The sequence below is a fragment of the Haplochromis burtoni genome, unplaced genomic scaffold (genome assembly GCF_018398535.1).
Source record: "Haplochromis burtoni strain Fernald_Lab_line unplaced genomic scaffold, NCSU_Asbu1 Contig_61, whole genome shotgun sequence".
NCBI classification, from domain to species: domain Eukaryota; kingdom Metazoa; phylum Chordata; class Actinopteri; order Cichliformes; family Cichlidae; genus Haplochromis; species Haplochromis burtoni.
Genome location: NW_024582422.1, coordinates 1116897 through 1138146, shown reverse-complemented (window position 1 = coordinate 1138146; position 21250 = coordinate 1116897). Strand labels below are relative to the sequence as shown.

The 21250-nt window shown below is 43.1% G+C and overlaps 1 protein-coding gene across 4 annotated transcripts in view; it reads left to right on the top strand.

The window, feature by feature from the left end:
- The window catches only part of LOC102312176 (cyclin-dependent kinase-like 5), a 52353-nt gene that overhangs the window by 27583 nt on the left and 3520 nt on the right, over positions 1 to 21250 (top strand). For 2 of the 4 annotated variants that reach the window (XM_005922996.2, XM_005922997.3), the window contains exons 4-18: positions 865 to 910; positions 1085 to 1221; positions 2231 to 2351; positions 4071 to 4130; positions 7541 to 7631; positions 7754 to 7943; positions 11377 to 11457; positions 12260 to 12426; positions 14105 to 15143; positions 15567 to 15668; positions 16069 to 16174; positions 18723 to 18846; positions 19063 to 19168; positions 19344 to 19466; positions 20909 to 21070. In XM_005922996.2, the coding sequence (XP_005923058.1) occupies positions 865 to 910; positions 1085 to 1221; positions 2231 to 2351; positions 4071 to 4130; positions 7541 to 7631; positions 7754 to 7943; positions 11377 to 11457; positions 12260 to 12426; positions 14105 to 15143; positions 15567 to 15668; positions 16069 to 16174; positions 18723 to 18846; positions 19063 to 19168; positions 19344 to 19466; positions 20909 to 21070 (2655 nt within the window). The remainder of the gene's footprint in view (positions 1 to 864; positions 911 to 1084; positions 1222 to 2230; positions 2352 to 4070; positions 4131 to 7540; positions 7632 to 7753; positions 7944 to 11376; positions 11458 to 12259; positions 12427 to 14104; positions 15144 to 15566; positions 15669 to 16068; positions 16175 to 18722; positions 18847 to 19062; positions 19169 to 19343; positions 19467 to 20908; positions 21071 to 21250) is intronic. The other 2 variants (XM_014333771.2, XM_005922998.2) reach the window with 2 other exon arrangements.

The window sequence follows — 21250 nt, the reverse complement described above, 5'->3', positions numbered from 1 at the left end:
CCCGGTGTATAAAAATATAAATGCTTATTTCACTTCTGGGTTCTTTTTAGTCACTTGATCTTGTATCTTTTTCAAAAGTCCACCATTCTTCCGTGTCAGATTTGGACAAAGTCCAGTTTTTCCCCATTTCAGCTCAAGCCTTTCCAAGCAAGCACTTACCTCCATGAACAAATCATTCCCTGTCCCTTTCACTGAGTGCATTGCTGCCAGCTCCTCCAAAATCTCCAACTCTGTCTTCATCCCGCTTACAAAGATGAGTAACTGGGCAGATATCACAACTCTCATCCAGAGCCGAGTAGCCATCGGCTCATTGTCAAACACTTCTTTTTTTCTCAGGGCATATCAGCTCAGGAAAGTTGACCAAACACTCTAATAAACTCCCCAGCAGAGATTGGCTCACTTACTTTGGTTTATAATTTTTGTGGGAAATAACAAAGCTGGTCTTGACTGCTCCATCCTTGGATGTGTAAAAAGTCATGTCGATTTTGCAGCTTTCCTCGCAAACGTTCAGATGTCCGTTCTCACTTTTTTCCAGCTTCAAAGTTGCTGCTTGAAACACACAGTTTCAGGTTCAAAGCAATATCCCCATCCTGCATGCTAACGTGAATGCTACTGATATTTAATTAGGCATGCTTTTTGTAGATTTGGACTTGAACATCTGTTTGTGTTGCTGATTAAATAATTTATATACTTTCAGCCACAGTCCCCACAGCTGAATGCAAAAATGTGTTATTCTCACTACTGAACGCAGTAGTAAAGGCAGCAGCAGTAACACTAATATTCATGATTTGAGTCAGCCTCACTGTTGTGTTTTTCCACTGTCGTGATGCAATGACAGGATTGATTTCTGTGTTTTTGCTGCAGGACACCAATGAAATTGTGGCCATTAAGAAATTCAAGGACAGCGAAGGTAAGAGGGCTCTTCTCTCCCGATGGGCAGGCCTCATCAGAGAGCACTTATGATTTCTATTGTAATGCAGGCTGTCCTCGTCCTTTATTTCTACTGGCCTGCTGCATCCCATATCTATCACAACATGGCAGCTCAGTGTGATCCTCATTTCCTGTCTGTCTCACCTCCACGCAGAAAATGAAGAGGTCAAAGAAACGACCCTGCGGGAGCTCAAAATGCTCCGCACGCTCAAGCAGGAGAATATTGTTGAGCTGAAAGAAGCCTTCCGCCGAAGAGGGAAGCTGTACCTTGTTTTCGAATATGTGGAGAAGGTAGGTTTCCTCCACAGGCCGATACCTGCGCTGACTCTGGTGTTACTCTCACCCGTCGCCTGTAGCAGAACAAGTTCAGCACACTCTTCTCTTCTTCTGGCTTCACTTACCGTAACATCAACAGAACGATGAATGAAGGTGGTTATCAGCTCAATAATTCAATCCAGGGTTTTCCCAACCTCGCTGTGAAAGAGATAACATTGGCAGCATATGACGAATGACAAACACAGGGAGGTATACTGGCAACAGAGCAGGATATTTTCCAAAATAACAGCAAACTATAATATTTGAAAAAATACAAAGAGGTTAAACACATAATAGAGGCTGAAAGCAACAGAGCTGCAGCAGCCAAAGCAGCAGCGGGCGAGTTTGTGTGATAGGGAAAGGCTGTAGAGCACTGTGGTATTAAAACAGCTGGTCTGAATGTGTAGGACTAGTAAAGGTACAAGTAAAGAACAACCAGAAGAAACATCATTCAAACCTGTAAGTTGCTCAAAATCCAAATTTCAAGTTGGCCAGCAAATATGAGGCTTAGCTTATCACTAAATTAAGTTCTATTCAACATTATAATTGTTTAAAATTGCTCACAAAATCAGGTAAAAAAGCAGAAAAAAGTCCTCGTCTTCAAAATAAAAGACTTTAGACCAGAGCTATTAAACGCATTACAGCTTCAGATATGGCAGCCCGAAGCAGTCAACGCATTGTTCTCACTTAATGAACCTTCTATTCACAAAATAGATAATTAAAAAATAGATATTGTTTCTCAAATATGAACCATTTTTCTCCAACAGAAAAAAAAACAGACTTTTGTCACACTTTAAAAAGCATGTCGATCTCTTACCTCAAATACAACCTGCACCAGAGGTGGTCAGGTCTGGACGGGTCCTCCCGATGCTGAAAACTCAGGGTTAAACCTAGAATTCGTTCGCTAAACCCCCAAATCCCTCATGATAATAAAGAGCTCAGCTTTGATTTCTTCAACTGTGTCTTTTTTCCCTCTCTCTTTTAGAATATGCTCGAACTGCTCGAGGAGTTACCAAACGGTGTGCCGAGTGAAAAAGCGCGCAGCTACATCTTCCAGCTAATCAAAGCAATTCACTGGTGCCATAAGCATGACATTGTTCACCGAGGTAAGGCGTTTTTCTTAACCTGAACGTAGCGTACAGAGTGTTAGTGCGATAGAGGAGAGGCCCCCAGAGCAGGAAGACAAATGCAGCATTATTTTGCTTACACTGGAGAAAAAACATGGTCATTCCATATAAAATTCACCAAACTGGAGAAAATTTCCCACACGAGCCCTTCAGAATCACCTGATTTCCATAGTGTAGTGATTTACATGTGTGTCTAACAAGCAAAAGGTCCCTGGTTTGAGCCCATGAGAAGACACAAATACCTTTGGGGTTGCATCTGGTGTAAAAATCTGTGGCAACCCCTTATGAATAGGGTATGCTGATAGTGCTCTTTATGTGAGACTGCACAGCACTTTTATTACTTGTCCTCCTTTCCCATATCTTGAGACAGTATCCCAAATTTTGACTGAAAATGTGGTGTGAAGTGATAAAATATTTCTGTCTCATAATTGGTTAAAAATGGCTAAAATTGTAAGATATGGTGCAAAAAAACATGTATGAGAGTATGGATGCATCTTTACTGAAACCCAAAGACGGCTAAAGATCTTTTATTAGCAAGAGAGTTGGAAATGTTGCATTTAAATGTAATATATTTGACTACCTCTCAGTATTATTAACACGTCTCACTTTGTCCCACGTTCAGTTTGTTGTGATATGGTCACCTTACTCATTAAGAAGAGAGCCGCCAAAAGGAGCTTTGATGCATCATGTAAAATTTTACCTTCTTACTATGAATATTTTCCAAGTGAATAAAGCTGCATCACAATTTGGTGTTTTTAAATTTGTTCAGTCCTCCTATGTTTTTAAATACAGAAGACTGATATAAAATACATTTGAGAATTGTTAAAACTTTGAGCATCAATATTATGGGATACATCATACTCTCTGTAACGTCTAAATATTTTTGGGTCCAGCTTCATGGTTCGTATCACTATGTGAGACAGGTGTTTGGTCAGAATAGGCTCACTTTCTATCTGTTTAGCTTCATAGTTTCATCTTTTTCTTTTGGCTGCTCCCTTTAGAGGTCACCACAGTGGATCATCTACCTCCATCTCGCCCTATCCCTAGCATCCTCCTCTGTCACACCAACCCTGTGCATATCCTCATCCATGAACTTCCTCTGAGTTTCCTCTTTTCCTCCTGTCTGGCAGCTCCATATTCAACATCCTTTGCCCATTGCATCCACTGTCCCTCCTCTGCACATGTTCAAACATGTTAAACTATAACTTTGTCTCAAACCCGCTCAGCCTGAGCTGTGCCTCTAATATACTCATTCCATACCTATCAATCCTGGTCAATCCCCATGATATCATAGCATCTTCAGCATTATATCTATCAGCATTATAACTAAGCGATGTACTGTTCACTAGAAGAGCTTTTGGTGAATCAGTGGCAGCAGAGCAGGAAACCAGATGGCCCATGTGAGCTTTTGGCACACTGAGAGCAACAGAGCAGGCATCCAAATGGCCTGTAGTATATCCAGGCACCCATATGACAATGTTATCGAGGGATTCAGTGTATAGGTTATAGTTTTTTTTCCCCCAGTCTGTGCATTTTTGCTGATGAAATTCCATTTCTCTGAAGGGTAATCATTCAAATCGCTCTCTCAATGAAACAGATGAATGTGTGGTGGCAGAAACTGATGGAAGTGATGTAATAGCGATGATGATAATGATGCCCCTCTCCAGCTTACTCTCCATCTGTGTTCTTCCTCCTCAGACATAAAGCCAGAAAACCTTCTCATCAGCTCCGATGACGTCCTCAAGTTATGTGACTTCGGTGAGCTCCTCTATTCGATCCTCGCGCTGTAAGAAAGGTGCTCAAACAGTCAGAGCTGTGATGTAAAAGGAGTGTTTTCAACAGATACTATATTTGGCTGAAACCAGTGCTTCAGGAGTGCAGCAGGCAGGCTTCATCCGGTTATCTAAAGCGGTGTGTGCGCCTCGCCTCTCTGCGGCTGGTCATTCTTCTTTCATCTCAATTAATGAAATGTGTTGGGCAACAAGAGCATAATCATGCTTCAGCTCAGTCTGGCGGCGCCACAACAGAAGCAGGGGGAAACGTAAAACATGGCGTGGCCAGAATCACACAGGCAATCTGGTGTGAGAGACTGAAGACCTGCTGTTTGCTCTGTGTCAGCCAAAGGCATTGAGAGAAGAGACACGGGCCAAACAGACTCCGCTGTGAAGGTTTACGTTTCAGACCGAGTCTTGCCGCGCGCAGTCACTTTCACTGTGTGTTGTTTTGATCGGGGAGTTGGAGCTCTGAGAAACTGGAAATGAATGGCTGGGTTAATGTAGTAAATGTCCAATTGTGAGGGAAAAGTTTCTCCTTGTTTAAACTTGTTTAACCTAATATCATGTGCAGGTTCAAAGGGTTTCACAGGCAATATAAAAACACTATAAATATGCTGTCTATCTATTCATCTATCTATCTATCTATATACACACACACACACACATATATATATATATGCAGAAGTGACTAGCACAAGTCACCATCAAGTGCGGGATCTACCAAGGAGATGCTCTGTCCCCACCCCCTCAGTGAGATCATTAACAAGACTGGCTACGGATACCGACTACGGAATGGAGCAGTTGTCAGCCACCTCCTGTACATGGATGACATCAAGCTGTATGCCAAGAGTGAACGAGACATCGATTCACTGATCCACACTACCAGGCTATACAGCAATGACATTGGAATGTCGTTCGGACTGGAGAAGTGTAGTCGGATGGTAACAAAGAGAGGGAAGGTAGTCAGAACTGAGGGGATTGAACTACCAGAAGGCAACATTGCAGACATAGAGGACAGTTACAAGTACCTGGGGATCCCGCAGGCGAATGGGAACCATGAAGAGGCCGCTAGAAAAGCTGCAACCACCAAGTACCTGCAGAGGGTCAGGCAAGTCCTGAGGAGTCAGCTGATCACGCCCTGCCCGTGATCAGGTACCCTGCTGGGGTAATAGGCTGGCCAAAGGAGGAGATAGAAGCCACTGACATAAAGACAAGAAAGCTCCTTACCATGCATGGAGGGTTTCACCCCAAGTCCAGCACCCTGAGGCTGTACGCTAAGCGGAAGGAAGGGGGCCGGGGACTGGTGAGTGTCAGCACCACAGTCCAGGATGAGACAAGCGAACATCCAAGAATACATTGGGAAGATGGCCCCAACTGACCGAGTGCTCAGTGAATACCTCAGGCAGCAGAAACCCAAGAAAGAGGAGGGAGACGAGGAACCATCATGGAAGGACAGGCCCCTGCACGGTATGTACCACCGGCAGATAGAGGAGGTGGCTGATATCCAGAAATCCTACCAGTGGCTGGACAAAGCTGGACTGAAAGACAGCACAGAGGCACTAATCATGGCAGCACAAGAACAAGCTCTGAGCACAAGATCCATAGAGGCTGGGGTCTATCACACCAGGCAAGACCCCAGGTGCAGGCTGTGTAAAGATGCCCCAGAGACAATCCAGCACATAACAGCAGGGTGCAAGATGCTAGCAGGCAAGGCATACATGGAACGCCATAACCAAGTGGCCGGCATAGTGTACAGGAACATCTGTGCCGAGTATAACCTGGAAGTCCCGAGGTCAAAATGGGAGATGCCCCCAAGGGTGGTGGAGAATGACCGAGCTAAGATCCTGTGGGACTTCCAGATACAGACGGACAAAATGGTGGTGGCTAACCAACCGGACATAGTGGTGGTAGACAAACAGAAGAAGACGGCCGTAGTGATCGATGTAGCGGTTCCGAATGACAGCAATATCAGGAAGAAGGAACACGAGAAGCTGGAGAAATACCAAGGGCTCAGAGAAGAGCTCGAGAAGGATGTGGAGGGTGAAGGTAACGGTGGTCCCCGTGGTAATCGGAGCACTAGGTGCGGTGACTCCCAAGCTAGGCGAGTGGCTCCAGCAGATCCCGGGAAAACATCGGAGATCTCTGTCCAGAAGAGCGCAGTCCTAGGAACAGCTAAGATACTGCGCAGGACCCTCAAGCTCCCAGGCCTCTGGTAGAGGACCCGAGCTTGAAGGATAAACTGCCCGCAGGGGCGTGCTGGGTGTTTTTATATATATATATATATATCTATATGCCAGCTGTCATGAAAAATAAATGGTAAAAATTACCAACTTCATGTTTTTATGCTCTAATCTGAATGAGCACACTGGATCTAATTTGAATTAAAATTTCACTGGAATTAATCAAGCATAAGACTCAACCGCTTAAATGAGTTTTTGTCTCCAGGAAGTAAATAACTATAATTTGGCATCTTAATCAATAAATTAAAAATGTTTTTTACTATTTTTTCTTCTTTTTGAAAAACATTGAATTAGAAAATGCATGGATGACAACAATAATTACATTCTAGCAGTAAGAGAATCCTTTTGATTAAAAGGCTTGTGCATACTAGTGATACCAGCACAAAAACCATTTTGGTAATTACTAATACTGTTAATTTAGGACAGCTGTGGTATAAACCTCACATTTGGTGGGGGTCTAATAAATTTCCATTGCACCATATATAATGTGGAATGAAGAAGTCTCTTTCAATTAGGATACTTTTTAATATTATTTGATCATAATTAGAAATCCTAGAAGGCAGCTATTTTAATATACAGTAACAGTCATATTATTTTAAAAAAAACTCAGATTGATTGGAAATAAACTTATTTCCCAGCATGTTGAGTACCGTTCTTGAAAACTGTAATCAAATTGATAGGAAAACAAACTAAAACAGTTAATATAACTGAATAAGGTAAATGCACGAGTGCCAAAGTGCAGACAAGCTGCAAAAAATGTTGAAGATGCAGTCACCCTGTATCTGTTGGTTATGTGAGTAATTGGCAATAAAACATACCAACATGAATATTAAACTGGAACGTGTCTATATGTATGTAAGAGAGCTAGAGGCTCTAAAGGTGTGCTTCGATGCTTGTGCAGCCAAAAAAGCATCTCAGCTGAAGAATTCAAAAGGCAGGATCTGCTGCTGTCAAAGTGTTCAGGAAAAAAAGATCACATCTGGCGTCGTCTCTGACCTAACTTTACAAACTACTTTGTAAGTCAAAGCTTTAAAGCATAATGAGCGTCCAGAGAGACATTCAGCTGAAATTCATTTTTAGGTTTCTCAGCATGTGGAGCATAACTAAAAGCTCCTCATCATATCCTATTGCTTTCTCTGTCTTCTCTTGCCAGGCTTTGCACGTAATCTCTCTGAGGGGACTGACGCCAATTACACCGAGTATGTGGCCACTAGATGGTACCGGTCTCCGGAGCTCCTGCTCGGGTACGCCTGCTATTTTTTTACATTTTCCCTTTAAGCTCTGTCCAGTCACCACACTGACATAAATTCTTATTAGCTTTCATTATGCGTGGCCTCTCACCACCTTCTTAAATCTGCGGTCTCAGGGCTCCTTACGGGAAGGCGGTGGACATGTGGTCAGTGGGCTGCATCTTAGGAGAGCTGAGTGACGGGCAGCCGCTGTTCCCGGGAGAGAGCGAGATCGACCAGCTCTTTACCATCCAGAAAGTGCTGGGACCCCTGCCACCAGAGCAGATGAAGCTCTTCTATAACAACCCTCGCTTCCACGGGCTGAGGGTAACTTCAGGCCCCCCGCCATACTCTGCTGACCCATCCCTCCATGCTGCTCTTATCACTGCTTTTCTTTCCTATCTCTCTTTGCTGTCTCTTAAGGCCTCCTCCTCCTCTGTTTCTTCTTCCCTTATTTATTTTCTCTGTACACTCTCTTCTCCTTCTTCTTCTTTTTTTTCTGGCTGAGTTTGCTGTGCCGTGACTGACTGGATCACAATGACTCATCGTGTATCATGTATCCTGTATGCACTGTGAAGGAAGGCTGTGATAAGTCTTCTGTGGCAGGCTGGTGGTGCAGCAGACCTGGGTCGTCCTTCCCTTCGCCTCACTGCCCACAACCCAGGATTTAATTATTAGTTAGCAAACTCCCCCTCTGTGAATGCCTGGCAGTGAATACCCAGTGATAAGACCACTTCTTGATTAAGCTGCATAATAAGCGAAACGCTTTACGGTCTACACCTTGAATTTTCAGCTTCTATCCACCTCTTAAATACCCAAGTTGTTGTTCCTCAGTAAAATCCTTGCTCCGGTAAAGACAGGCACACGTTGGCCGTGTCTGTTTCTTAAAAAAAAATAGCGCCTGCTATTGTTAGTACTCGCTCAAGGGGAAAAAAACCAAGCTCTACCTCCACATTTATGTGCTTGTTGTCGTTTAAATGAGATCCTGCAAACTTCGCTGATCCCTGCACATTATCGCTCACAGTCAGATCATCCTATTAACACCACGAGAGGGGAGAAATAGTGTTTGATGGAAACACGCATGCTGTTTTTATTAAAATAAATCAGACCAGCAAGAAACCACACAACACTTTTGAGTGAACAGAGGACGCTTGATGGTTGTTTCATCACGTTTCCCACCTACGATGTGCTTTTCTGTAACACTCAGAAATGTGTGATGTAAAAAGAACGGCTTCTGGACTCTTTTTTTCCGCCTGCAAACGGCAAATTCAAAATATTCAGAGGAAAAATTCTATTAGAAATGAAAGGTTGACAATGGAGGATTTGCACGTGGTTGAAATCACAAGTTGTGTATTTGGGCATTTCTAAAAGAGTTCACCAAAGCATTGTCATGGTTACAGGATTTTCCAATCAAGCTTAGAAAAAGATTTCTTCAATACCAAATCCGATTATACAGAGATACAAACAAACCTGTCGCAGGAGACAACAAGTAAACGATGTTCGACAACAACACCGATATTAAAATATAAGGTAACAAGAACTCACAAGATAGGGCTACAATTTCAGGAGTTTCTTTTTTATTGGGTAGCATTCAGGGGACCAAGAATGAGGCAGAGTGTGAATTGGTGAAGAAAACACTGGGTCATGTGCAGCCTATATGTACTGATAGCTTGTCAGCTACCTTTATTAGCAATAAGGTGAAGTAATTAGTGTCACTGTGGAGGATTTTTATCCTTCTTGACAACATTGCTTCAGTTCTTTTAGGTTTACACGCATCCGCTCTGTTAAGGTCCAGACACAGCACATGGCCTTTGATTGGACCATTCCATTTCCATGAATCTTGCTTGGAATCGTGTTCCTGTTGTGTGACTCAGTTTGTGCCAGGCTTTAGCTGTGGGACAGATGGCCTCACATTTGACTCTAGAATACTTTGGTATACAGAGGAGTTCATGTGCGACTCACTGACCATAAGGTACCCAGAGCTTGTGGGTGCTAAACGAGCCCAAATCATCACCCCTTCACCATCATCATCATATGGGGCGATCGTGGCTCAAGAGTTGGCAGTTTGTCTTGTAATCGGAAGGTTGCCGGTTCGAGCCCCGGTTCCGACAGTCTCTGTCGTTGTGTCCTTGGGCAAGATACTTCACCTATTGCCTACTGGGGGTGGTCAGAGGGCCCAGTGGCGTCAGTGTCTGGCAGCCTCGCCTCTGTCAGTGCGCCCCAGGGCAGCTGTGGCTACAATGTAGCTTGCCATCATCAATGGGGAATGACTGAATCTAGTGTAAAGCGCTTTGGGGTCCTTAGGGACTAAGTAAAGCACTATACAAATACAGGCCATTTACCATGCCTGATAGTTTTTATGAGGTAGTGGTTTTCTGCAAACATGGTGTTGTGCATTTTAGCCAAACATATCGATTTTGTTCTCATCTGTCTAAAGGACATTGTTCCAGAAGTCTTGTGCTCTCCAGCATGAAAACTTACTTCAGAAACAATCATATTTTAACTATATTTTAACTTTCATGTATTTAGACTCTTTACTGAAGTAAAGATGATAAAGACATTCAAGTAATAACAGGAAGGTTTAATTTAAAATACGATGAAGGTGTCTAAAATAAAAATATTTAATATGCAAGTGATCTTAGTGGGTTCTGATTAAATAATGCTGCACACCATAGTGTTGCAGCTGGAGATTAATTGAATTGAAATACTCCTGGGTGGCTGTATCTGTTATAACAGCATGATACGTTAGCAGTTTTGTATTTTAAAATATGCAATATAATAAATAAGTAAAGCTTTAAAATAAATAGGTTGGAGTACAAGGGACAATATGTATAGTGGTGTTGAAAATACAGGGGAGTAGAAGAAAGTATAGCATAAAAATACCTTTAAAAAAACGACAAGTACATCAGAACTGTACTTCAGTGAAGTACTTGTTACGTTACACCACTGGTGCTGTTTATACTTTGATCCCCTGCTGGATTAACAATACTCCAGTTCAGTGACACTGACAGGGGAGCAACAGGGGGGCAATCATTTTTCAGGGAGGGATGGTACAACTCAACTATAATTCCATCCATACATTCATCCATCTTCCTCTGATCCACTTCACACCTACAGTGAAACCACTTTAGAGTCACCAGTTAATCTAAAACCCACACAGACAAGGATGAACATGCAACCGCCATGCACAGAGGCCTCAGGCGGTCAGTGGATTCAAACCCAGAACCTGAGGCAGTAGTGCTAACCACTGCACCACTGTGCTGCCTACTAAAACCCCATGTATTTTAATCTAAGAAACAACCATAAGTCTGATAACTGATAACCTTTGATTCCATTCATTCCATGATTTTGTCTCTGTCCATTAAAATGAAACCACCATAAAAATCAGAGGCTCTTCGTGTTTTTGTTTAAGTGACCAAACTTACAAATTCAGCAAGGGTTCAAATAATTACTTCCCCCATTGTAAATAGCATTATTAACATTTGATATGGTCAGGTCTCTAAAAGAGGAAGACACTTTAACCTCACGATACTCTCATACTGACGATCGATCACTAAGGACATTTGATGCTGTTGTTTAGTAAAAGCGTCTTATTTTCCACTTATTTATGGTGGTTATCATCAAGGTGGTTATCCACATGTGGGGCATAGAGCAACTGCTTGAAGTTGTGGACAAGTGGAACTATATGGAGTATTTTCTTATTTATGACATGAAAGTTTTTTTACTGTACCACTATCCACTGTCTCTGCTAATGTTGCAGTTTCCTACTGTGAGTCACCCTCAAACCTTGGAGCGGAGATACCTGGGAATCATCGACGCAGCCCTGCTCGACCTGCTGAAGGTGAGGCGAGCCGAGCGACTTTAATGGTTTTATTCTTAACTTTTGTCTGTTTTCAGAGTATCGTGAAAACGTCCAGTTAACCACAATAATTTTCATAAACTAGACATCTGATAGTCGCATCATTATCACGGTGTTTACGTCGTGACTGCACGGTGCCTCCTCCCTGCTTCGGCATCTCTCAGCTCATATCCTGGTTCCACTGCTGTTATTGCTGTGTCTACACTGTAAACAGGAGCTCCATGTCAAGAATGTAGGCTGTGCTTGTGCTCTTGCGCTTTTCCCAGCAGATAATGACTCACCGCTAACATGATGATGATGATGCCATCTCAGGACTGACTTAAGCAAGGACAGGCGTCTCTCTAAGAACTAATTGGGCTTTTTTGTGTTGAGTTCAGATAAAATTTAATAACGTTTGTTTGCTAATCGTTAACGCAGAGCTGCACGGCTACCAAAGAGCTTCTGATGTTGACCCAAAATGTAGCTTCCACTGTATATTTGTGTTATTCAAAAACAAAGCTGCATCCAGATTTCAGTTTGAGTTTGTTCATACATTAAAGTGAGTTCAGAGAGACTATTAAACACATTATTTGGGTAAGAAAAAGCAAATGTCACAAATCACATTTCACATCATTGTTTGGCTCGTTTGGTGACTGTGAGACACAATTAAATGCGGCAGCAGCTTGACTTTTATGATAATGGCGATGATTCATAGTAGCACGACTGTTTCGGTTTGTTTGAGAGGTCTGCATGTTCGGGGTGTCTTCAGCGCTCACGGGCTCCATCTGTGTGGTTTGTGGTTTAGAACATGCTGCTCCTGAACCCCACCGAGCGCTTTCTCACAGAGCAGAGCCTGAACCACCACGCCTTCCAGACCCTGCGGATGGTGGAGCGGCCTGGGCCACCCACACCCACACCTGTACGCTCCTCTAAGAGAAAACCTCACCACGGAGACAACACTACCCCCAGCAGGTCAGCAGTGAGCACTATATTTGGGGAAAGCTTGCCAGTGTAGATGTATTAATGGGTCGTTTCATGAACAAATGCTGCCAGATGTTTTTAATCAGCAGCCACCATCCAGCAACATTTGACAGAATATTTCAGGATAATTCATATATTGTCTGTCTGGTTTAGTCTGTAATTATTCTGCATCTCAGTGCACTTTTGTTTCCTAAATTTTAACTAACGCTATTTACATATTGAAGTAAAGACCTTGTGTTTGGAAACTTTTATTCACTTCATTTTTCTTTGCTGTTCATATTACCAAGACAACAGTGAATTAAGATTTTTATATCTAGTCTTTTGGGAGGTTTTGATGTACTTTATGCTACTCATATTCTTTCATCACCCTGCACTTACACCAAACCTCATCCAATAAATAAAAATAAATAGCTGATGTTTTTAAAATTTCTATTGCAGTGTTTGGCCATGATAGTCACTGAGTGACAATATAATGTGACAGCATCAAGTGAGACTCTTTTAGCTATATACTTAACCCTTTAAGACCTACCATAGAACCAAGTCCGCCAAAGCTTATATTATATTTTTACATGTTGTAGAGCCATTTTTGGGAGCATTTTAAGTTGATATACATCAATACAACCATTATAGCCCAAATTTTAATAATATGTCTGCATTAAGTGCACAGTAATTACATAAATTGCAAAAAAGTGCAATAAACTACAAAATATTTGAAAATCGTTTTTGTTTTTTTTAACATATATTTCTAGTTAGAGAAATTTAAGAGGTTTATCCCTCAAAACTGTAAATACAAAAAGTTGCACAAAATAGTTTCCCACCACAGGAAATTTATTTTAAGTGTCTTCATAGTTTTATTTTTGAAATACACCAATTTTTATATACTGCAGGAAAAATGAAAATAAATATTATAATGCAAATTTGCAAAAAAACAGCATATGCATCAAAATAAACTATTTCCAGCAGTGCAATATGAGTCCTAAGCATCCCAGAAACGACACAGAAAGTCATAAAGTCAAACATAACTTTTAAAAACACCAGTATAGGCTCATAAGGCCCTGCTGGTACAAAACTACATTTCCGCAAAATGACGTCACTTCTGGTTTCGGGCAGGTCATGGCGGACATGCGATAGTTCGCGCTGATGGAGTAGGAAGTGTTACAAACAGCTGATCAGATCGGCAAAGCATGTTTTTGGAATATTATGTTTTTGTTGCTGCAAGTGCTTTTTATGCAGTTTTTGCAAAGCCATATGTGGAAGGAAACTATAACCTAGGACAAGCTGATGGCATGAGATGTAAGTACAATTCCTCCGGTTTCATATGCAAAAAAAATTATTGCGCTAGCTTACATGGTTGCAGTGCTACCGGGATTTTAAAAAAGTTACGCAAAACGGAGCGTGCCCGCTCCGACCAGCTTTAAAGGTTTAACATCCACTCTACTTTACTAAAAAATCCACTGTGTCAAACACCCTCACCACCAGGGATGAATCATCGACATACAGAAAAAAGCTCATAATAAACTGCAGGTTTCATGTCATTCATATGTATTGGGAAGAACAGGGGTCTTGCAATTGATCCCTGTGGAACACCTTTCCTTATTAAATGCAGTAAGTGGTACCTTTGCTGCCACTGAGTTCATTATTACAAGTTTTTGTCTCTACTTTTCCTTAGGAGCCATGGGGGAAAGAGCTCAGGAAGCCACCGCTCCAGCAGCAGAGAGTGCTCCAGCTTACCCCGACATGAAGACCTCCACCCCAACAACGACAGCTTTCTCAACGGCAACATGTCTGCAGCCATCAACCTCAGCCCCACACTGCATCCTAAGAACTACCAGCCGCAGATCTTCAACCACTCCACCGCCTGCAGCATGGACCTGGCCAGCAGCAACCTGCCTCATCTGCTCAGCCCCGGTGAGACCAAGTCCAAGGGCGACTTTGAGATGAACTTGGGGTCCAAGGTGTCAGATGGCCCAGGGGCGAAGTACCTCAAATCCAACTTCCGCTCACAGCAGAACCGCCACTCTTTTGTAGAAGGGAAGACCAACACGCTTCAGTCAGGGGACAAACACAGCCGGCACAACTACATGGAGTCCCACAGCTCCACGCCATCCTCCTCTAAGTTTGCCTACCTGAACTTGTCCAAGAGCTATGGCACGCTTAGCGATGCCAAATCAGTGGGGAACTTAAATGATGTGCATCTTTATGCAGATGAACCCACGTCTCGCTATTTTCCTTCCAGCTGCCTCGACCTCACAGCTCCGGGCAGCCCAGCGGCCCGCCGAGTGGAGAGGCTGGGACCTGGCACAGGTGGCCGAGGAAGCATGCGCTCAGAGAGAGAGAGCAACACTCTGGACTCCTCCTACAGGCGCTCCTCCACCCGCCATAAAACTTCAGAGGAGTCCAAGTCACCAGACTCCCTGGATCCCGGGGAGAGCGAAAGGAGCCATTCCCATTCTCTCTCTGCCCCACATGACCCTCTGTCTTATGGTCAGGGATACACCAGCCCCTTCTCCTCCCAGCAGAGGCCACACCGCCACTCCATGTACGTACGGAGGGATCACCAGAGGACGCACGGGGGAGACGAGGGACTGTTGGTCGGGCAGGGAATACCCACCAGAGCCAGCAGCCTCCAGCTCCTGTCCCCACAGCTGCAGCACCGCACACTGCCTCGCCACTCTGGGGGCTCCTCCAGAGAAGAAGACATGAGCAGGGTCAGTCCTCAGCCCACATCAAAACTCTCCAGCTTTAGGGAAAGCCTTCAGGATGTAATCATAACAAATGCCTACACCAGGTTTTGTTGGACGGCTCTGCCTCAGTCTCAGTTTGTCCAGTGACGCAGCCAGGACTTATTCTGGTGGCGTCTGAAAACATGGTGTGTGTTTAGGTTCTCAGCCAGATCTTGTGTCCCAGGTTTATAATGAATTGGAAAGGCAGGATTAGCATAGCTGCAGCTTCATCTGTGAACATTTGAGGTGCTAAGAGTGTGGCTTTCTTTTTAGGACATGCAGTGAATCATGCTACCCGTATATTTATATATACTGTATACACACATATAGTATATATATACCGTGTGTGTATTTGTATGTGCTGCAATGCTGAGCTCACTTCATGCTTCATCATGTCTCCATTAACAGAACGAACAGGCACCCACTGAGGTCACCCACAGCAGACCTCCAATAAGGGACTCCACAAGGGACAACACCGCATCTTTTCACACACAGCGGAAAAAAAGCGAGGTCCGACATTCTGCCTGCACCCACCATTCCCCACCCACATCCAGTCTTCCGAGCGCGCGGATGTGGGTGGATACTGCTGTCATGAACTGCTCTCTCTTTCTCTTTTTTCTCTGTCTCTCCTGCATCAGATGCCTCTTCATTTTCTCTGTGTGCTTTGCTTCCCTCTAATGTGACTTCTTATGGTAGCGCAGTCGAGCTCGTCATCGCATCGCATTTCAGTTCTGGGCTACATTTATAGCCCGCACAGATGTTTTATTATAACGGCCAATCATAAATCAATACGCCCCCACCTTATTTTTCTGTCCCTTCAGGTAAATAAAGGTATCGTTTCAGACAGAGAGGCATGCAAAGCAGGCAGCCTCGGAGATTTTATGTCATAAGTTTCTCTGTTGTGACTCAGGTTGGCTTATATCATGACCAGCAAACAGAAGATGGGGGTTCTTCCAAAGAGAACCGCAACATCTACAGCGAATCCATGCCAAGGCGGGTGGGCAGCTTCTACAGAGGTTGGTTTAATCAGGAGTGATATTTATGGCTGTGGCTTTCTCGCTTTCATTGCTGCAGTAAGGGGGGAAGATTAACTCCAGACACATCACTAGAGGGAATATTATTTTTTACTAATCACTGATCAGCTGCTTCTATATAGAGAATTATTATATTATTGCAGATTCTTGAGATGTCTACACTAAGTTAGAGAGAAATACAGCTGTTTCACTCAAAACTAAAAATAGCCATCTTATCACCAGACTCGGTGATCTTCATCCTCTAATGTCTGTAGATTTCATAGCAGTTGATTAAAACGGTCGGGCAGTGGGCCCGTTCAAAATCAAAAGCCTTACCTAAATTAAATTTGGCTGATCTCCAGTTCGAGGTCATCTTCGCGGGCTTGTCCAGACAGCTGCTATTTTTAGCCCACTCTCTGGAAGTTCTGTTCTTACCGCTTCCACTGTGCACTCGGCTATTTCACCACACACCTCAAACTTGAGAAGAGAGCATAAAACTTGTGTTTCAAACCGACTGGAATTTCACAAGATAACCGCTGGCGATGAGAGCTGGGTTTCCAGCAACAGCTAAGCAGTTTGCAGCCATTTCCACCAGATTTGCCTCGCTGTGGTTTTGTCCACTTTCCAAAAATTAAAATCAAGTTAAAGGATCACAGTTTTGACATGTTGGAGGAGATTCAGCACACACTGCAGAAGTACAAGGAGACAGAGATCTAAAAAGTAATAGCAGCACTGAAAATGATCCAGTGGTGCACAAGAGGATGATCAACAGGAGATTGATCAAAAGGAATCGTGTTTCATTCTTTTAAGCCCGTCCTGGAACTTTTTACTCAAACCTAATTACAATATGTCAGGAAGCTGCTGAAAGCAGGCTTAAGAGTTTTGACAGTAACGCAGACTGACTGAGATAACTTATTAAAAGATGTGCTTGCCACTGTTTTGGAGTGCACAGTATGCTATAATGGAAAGAACATCTGATGCTAATGTGTTCAACTTCCTCTTTAAAGTAGTGTCCTTGAGGCAGCAGCTATTTTAAGACCAAGCCATGTGTGGCTATTCAGACATGAGGACTGGCTCCATTGTATCACAATAGTGACATTTCAACTGGAGTATAATCTTGAGGAAGAAGGTGAAATTACAGTGAGCCAAACAGGGCGAAATGTAGTAGGTGGTGAGCACACCGTGAGCTAGCAAAGACTGCACGTACCACCGCTACGGTCAACTGGACGCTCTCCTTTAGATATCTCAGGGAGTCACTTCAGCTTTGGGATGATTTTGTGATTGTTGGAGACAAAAGTGTGATGCAGACTCTTCAAGCGTGTTTCTGAATGTGGTTGCCTTTGGGCACTGCAGAATCTTCCACTGAAAATTGAAGAGCGTCCCTTTGCGAAGCCTTAAGCTGAGCGTTATTGCCCTCCTGGTAATGTTACCCGGCTTAATCCTCCTAAAAGGGACCATGACTTGCAAAATGATTTTGTATTAGACAAAAATGGAATTTAGACCAAGCGCAGTAAAGATCCAAAGGGCTGTTTTTTCCTCATAGACTTCAGTACGGCCAAACTTCTTTTTACAAGCAGAAAGGATGCAATAATAAGCACTTCTTTGCTTCACATTTATACAGTCTGTGGTCTGAACAGGACTTCGCCATAGTTGTTGCTAACCGTTGCTGCTCTACACACGTAACTCATTCAAGATGCTACACCTGTGCATTAGCATTAAAATGGAATAAGATCTGGTTTGCTGAAAATGAGTTAAACCATATGAAAATTTGTGCATTGTTTGGCATTAGTCCATTTCCATAATACGAGGGACGCAAAAACTCCATCAGGGTATTTTTATATTCGCTTTTTTAGCATTTTTGGGGGCGGCCAATGTTTGAAACTTTGAGTTTGACACACGATTACTTTAGTGTATGAATTTGCTTTAAAGTCTAACTTATGGAACTGCACAGGCGCCTTTGTGGGCGCCATTGTTGTTTGCACTGGTGTGTCAAGTCGTACTTGGAGAAAAATCTTGAGGAACGCTTTCAATTCAATTCAATTCAATAAACTTTATTGATCCCGAAGGTTGGCCCTGAAGAAAATTGGGTTGCTTTTATTGAAAGGAAGAGGAAGGTCAAAAGAGAGAAAAGTAAAACATATCGAAACAGAACACCATCGATCGCATTAGCGAAATGCACAAGTTTGATACAATTGCAGTCTGTTACATTTTCAGTTCGCTGAGGTCTTTTGCGTGTGCCAATCAATTTCCGATGTTTACACGGCATGTTGCAGCCAAGCCGACCTGTCACAGCTGTTAAAGTCTACAGCACTGTTAGTTATGGTATAAATTTCTAGATACTTGCAGCTCTTTTTTTATTATATTCCCTGTTTTTTGTTGTGTATCTTTGGAAATCTTGAGTTATGTTTTAATCTTAATTTATTTGTATTACCCGCCTAAACTTTAGATATATGTTTGGGTCAAAGCTATGACATCTAATGACCTGTGTTTATGTGTTTATTTCTCTGTATATTGGACGTAAATTAACCCATTTGTTGTGTTTGTTGAACAGTCCCGTCTCCCCGGCCAGACAATTCCTTCCACGACAGCCGGGGTCAGAGTCGGGGCTCGGGCTTGTCTGGCGACGGCGGCAGTTTGGCGAATCACTCCAAACGACAGCCGGCGTTTGACCCCTGGTAATTATATCTTCTAACCACGACCGAAAATAGTTTCACACCAAAAGAACAGCAGCGTTTATTCTCTTCGCTGTCTGTGACGCTGTCAGAACAGTATACCGTCAGATTTAATTTCACACCGGCCACATGACGTGGCGTTTTTAACAGAAATTCTTACTGGGAGTTAAAACTTTTTAGCCGAGACATCACGCTCATTACTCTTTGTTTTTATTTCAGGACTGGCCCAGATACTGTAGTCTTGAGTGCCTCTGAGCCTTCCAAAGAAAAGGAGAAGCAGGGTTTCTTCAGAGCAATAAAGAAGAAAAAGAAGAAATCTCAGATGGTATGTTGTGTGTGAAGTACGTCTGAGGACTTACGCCCACATGTGGATGCAGTGTTTTCCCATCTATGAGCCTCATCGGCACCTTTACAGAAATATAAAACCATTTATTGTTGTTGTTGTTGTCATGTGCATCATGTTTACCTCTACCACCAGTCATGTGCCTCTGTAATTACAGATGGAAGTCCCTGATGGAAGGCCTCCTGTCATCAAGAAATGTCTTTTCCCTCTGTTTAGCCCAAAGAATAACATAAAGCATAGTTCCTCTGTGAGAGTCCTCCCTGTAGTGTCCTCTCCCATGGTACATGCTGTTTTACACTATCCTACTCACCTCCTGCCTCTGTGTCACCCATCTAACATTGCATGCTTTAACAGCATTGGTCAACACTGTTTTAATGTGTGATTTTTAAGCCTGGTTTTCCTGGTGGTGAGTTGAGTGAATGAATCAATAAACCAGCTGGATCCATCTATTCGAGAAAAAAAAAGCTCCCACTTTGAAGAAAAGCATGCACTTGACTGCAATCGGTTTAAAAGGATGGATCTGACGGGTCATTTTTGTGCTTCTGATCACTCGCCAGTGATTTCAGCCATGGCCCTAACAGCATGTCTCTGCTTATGAGCTGAGGATGGACGAGAGCGCTCAGGCTTTAGCTGAGCACACACGGTTTCAGGAGTTTGCGTGCTTGTTTTCACAAAGCTTTACTGCTTACCGGCATCATGCAGAGGCATTTGATCAATTTCTCTATGTGCACCTAAACCCGTGACTTTATTACAGAGCAAAGATCAGAAAGTGATGGTGGAGCTACAATAGTACTTGCTTAATATAAAAGCGACCACATTTTGGCGTGTTAAACTAGCTGCCAGCTCTGTGGCAGTGGTGGTTCAGCATGAAACAGGTGTTTGAGGCTCTTTCTTCCCTTTGCGTTTCTATTTATAAGTGACAGTTTGCTCAGATTTGGGGAGGGGGGGTTACATGCTGATGACAGAGCACAAATAAATGCAATCTGGCCAGGAGGAGGAATCAGGCAGTCAGACTCAGAGTCGGTGGAAAACGGCATTTACTGCATGAAGAGGATATCATTTGAACTGCGTTTGAATTACGCTCAGAAAACATCTTTTATTTATCAGAAACGAGTGGAGTGTTCTCTTCTCTTCCTCAGATCAGCAAACACATTGGGGTTTGGCTTCTGATGCATGTTTTTTGTCCGTTTTCTTTTTATTTCTTCTTCACTGCACTGGAGATCAATAAGTAACAATGCAGGTTATCAGATGTAACTTCACATTTATGTCTGTGATGAATGAGCGCATGTAAAGGGTAACATGAAACACAGAAATCTGTTTACTGAAGACGCTCATTTCCAGCTCAGACTCTGATAGAGTAGCTTTTGCATGACTCACAGTTCAAAATAATCCTTATTTAAGTTGATTAGCTGTCTAAAAAGCACAATTTTAGCTCTCTTTTCCTCTCAGGTACCTTTCTACTGATTGGCTGCTACTCAAAAACAGAAGGTGCAGGGATTGCCTATTCTCTCTGACATCATGCAGAACCAGAAGTAGAAAAAACTGTTAGAAATGAGTGCTTAGGCCAGTTTGAAACAATATAAATTAACTTCATAAATAAAAACAGTTTAGCAGATTATGTGAGTGTTTTATGTTGCCCTAAACATTGTGCACTGCTGTCCTAGTCATGAGTGTGAAATGTGATTGGATGAGTAAATTATACCTCCGTGCTCTGTGTCACAGGTTTCCAGTGAAGGCGTGGATACGGTCATCCAAAAGTCCTCCAGGTCTTCAAGTCACCAGAGCAACCGCCACAGGTCACGTGACAAGAGCAGAGACCGGGACCAAGACCGAGACAGGGACAAGGACTGGCCGCCTGAGAAACTGTCCGATTCACACTCTTCGGTGAGAGTTCTCCTCGTGCGCTGTTGTGAAGTGCTTGATCTAAACATTTATTCATGAGCTGCGTTTCGTTACGTACGCTCTTCCCGAGGAGAGCGCCAAATAGAAATAGGAGCAGGTATCCTCGTCTAGAAGATCTAATCAATGCAAATCAGCGTCACCTGCTAACCAAGATGTCAGGGA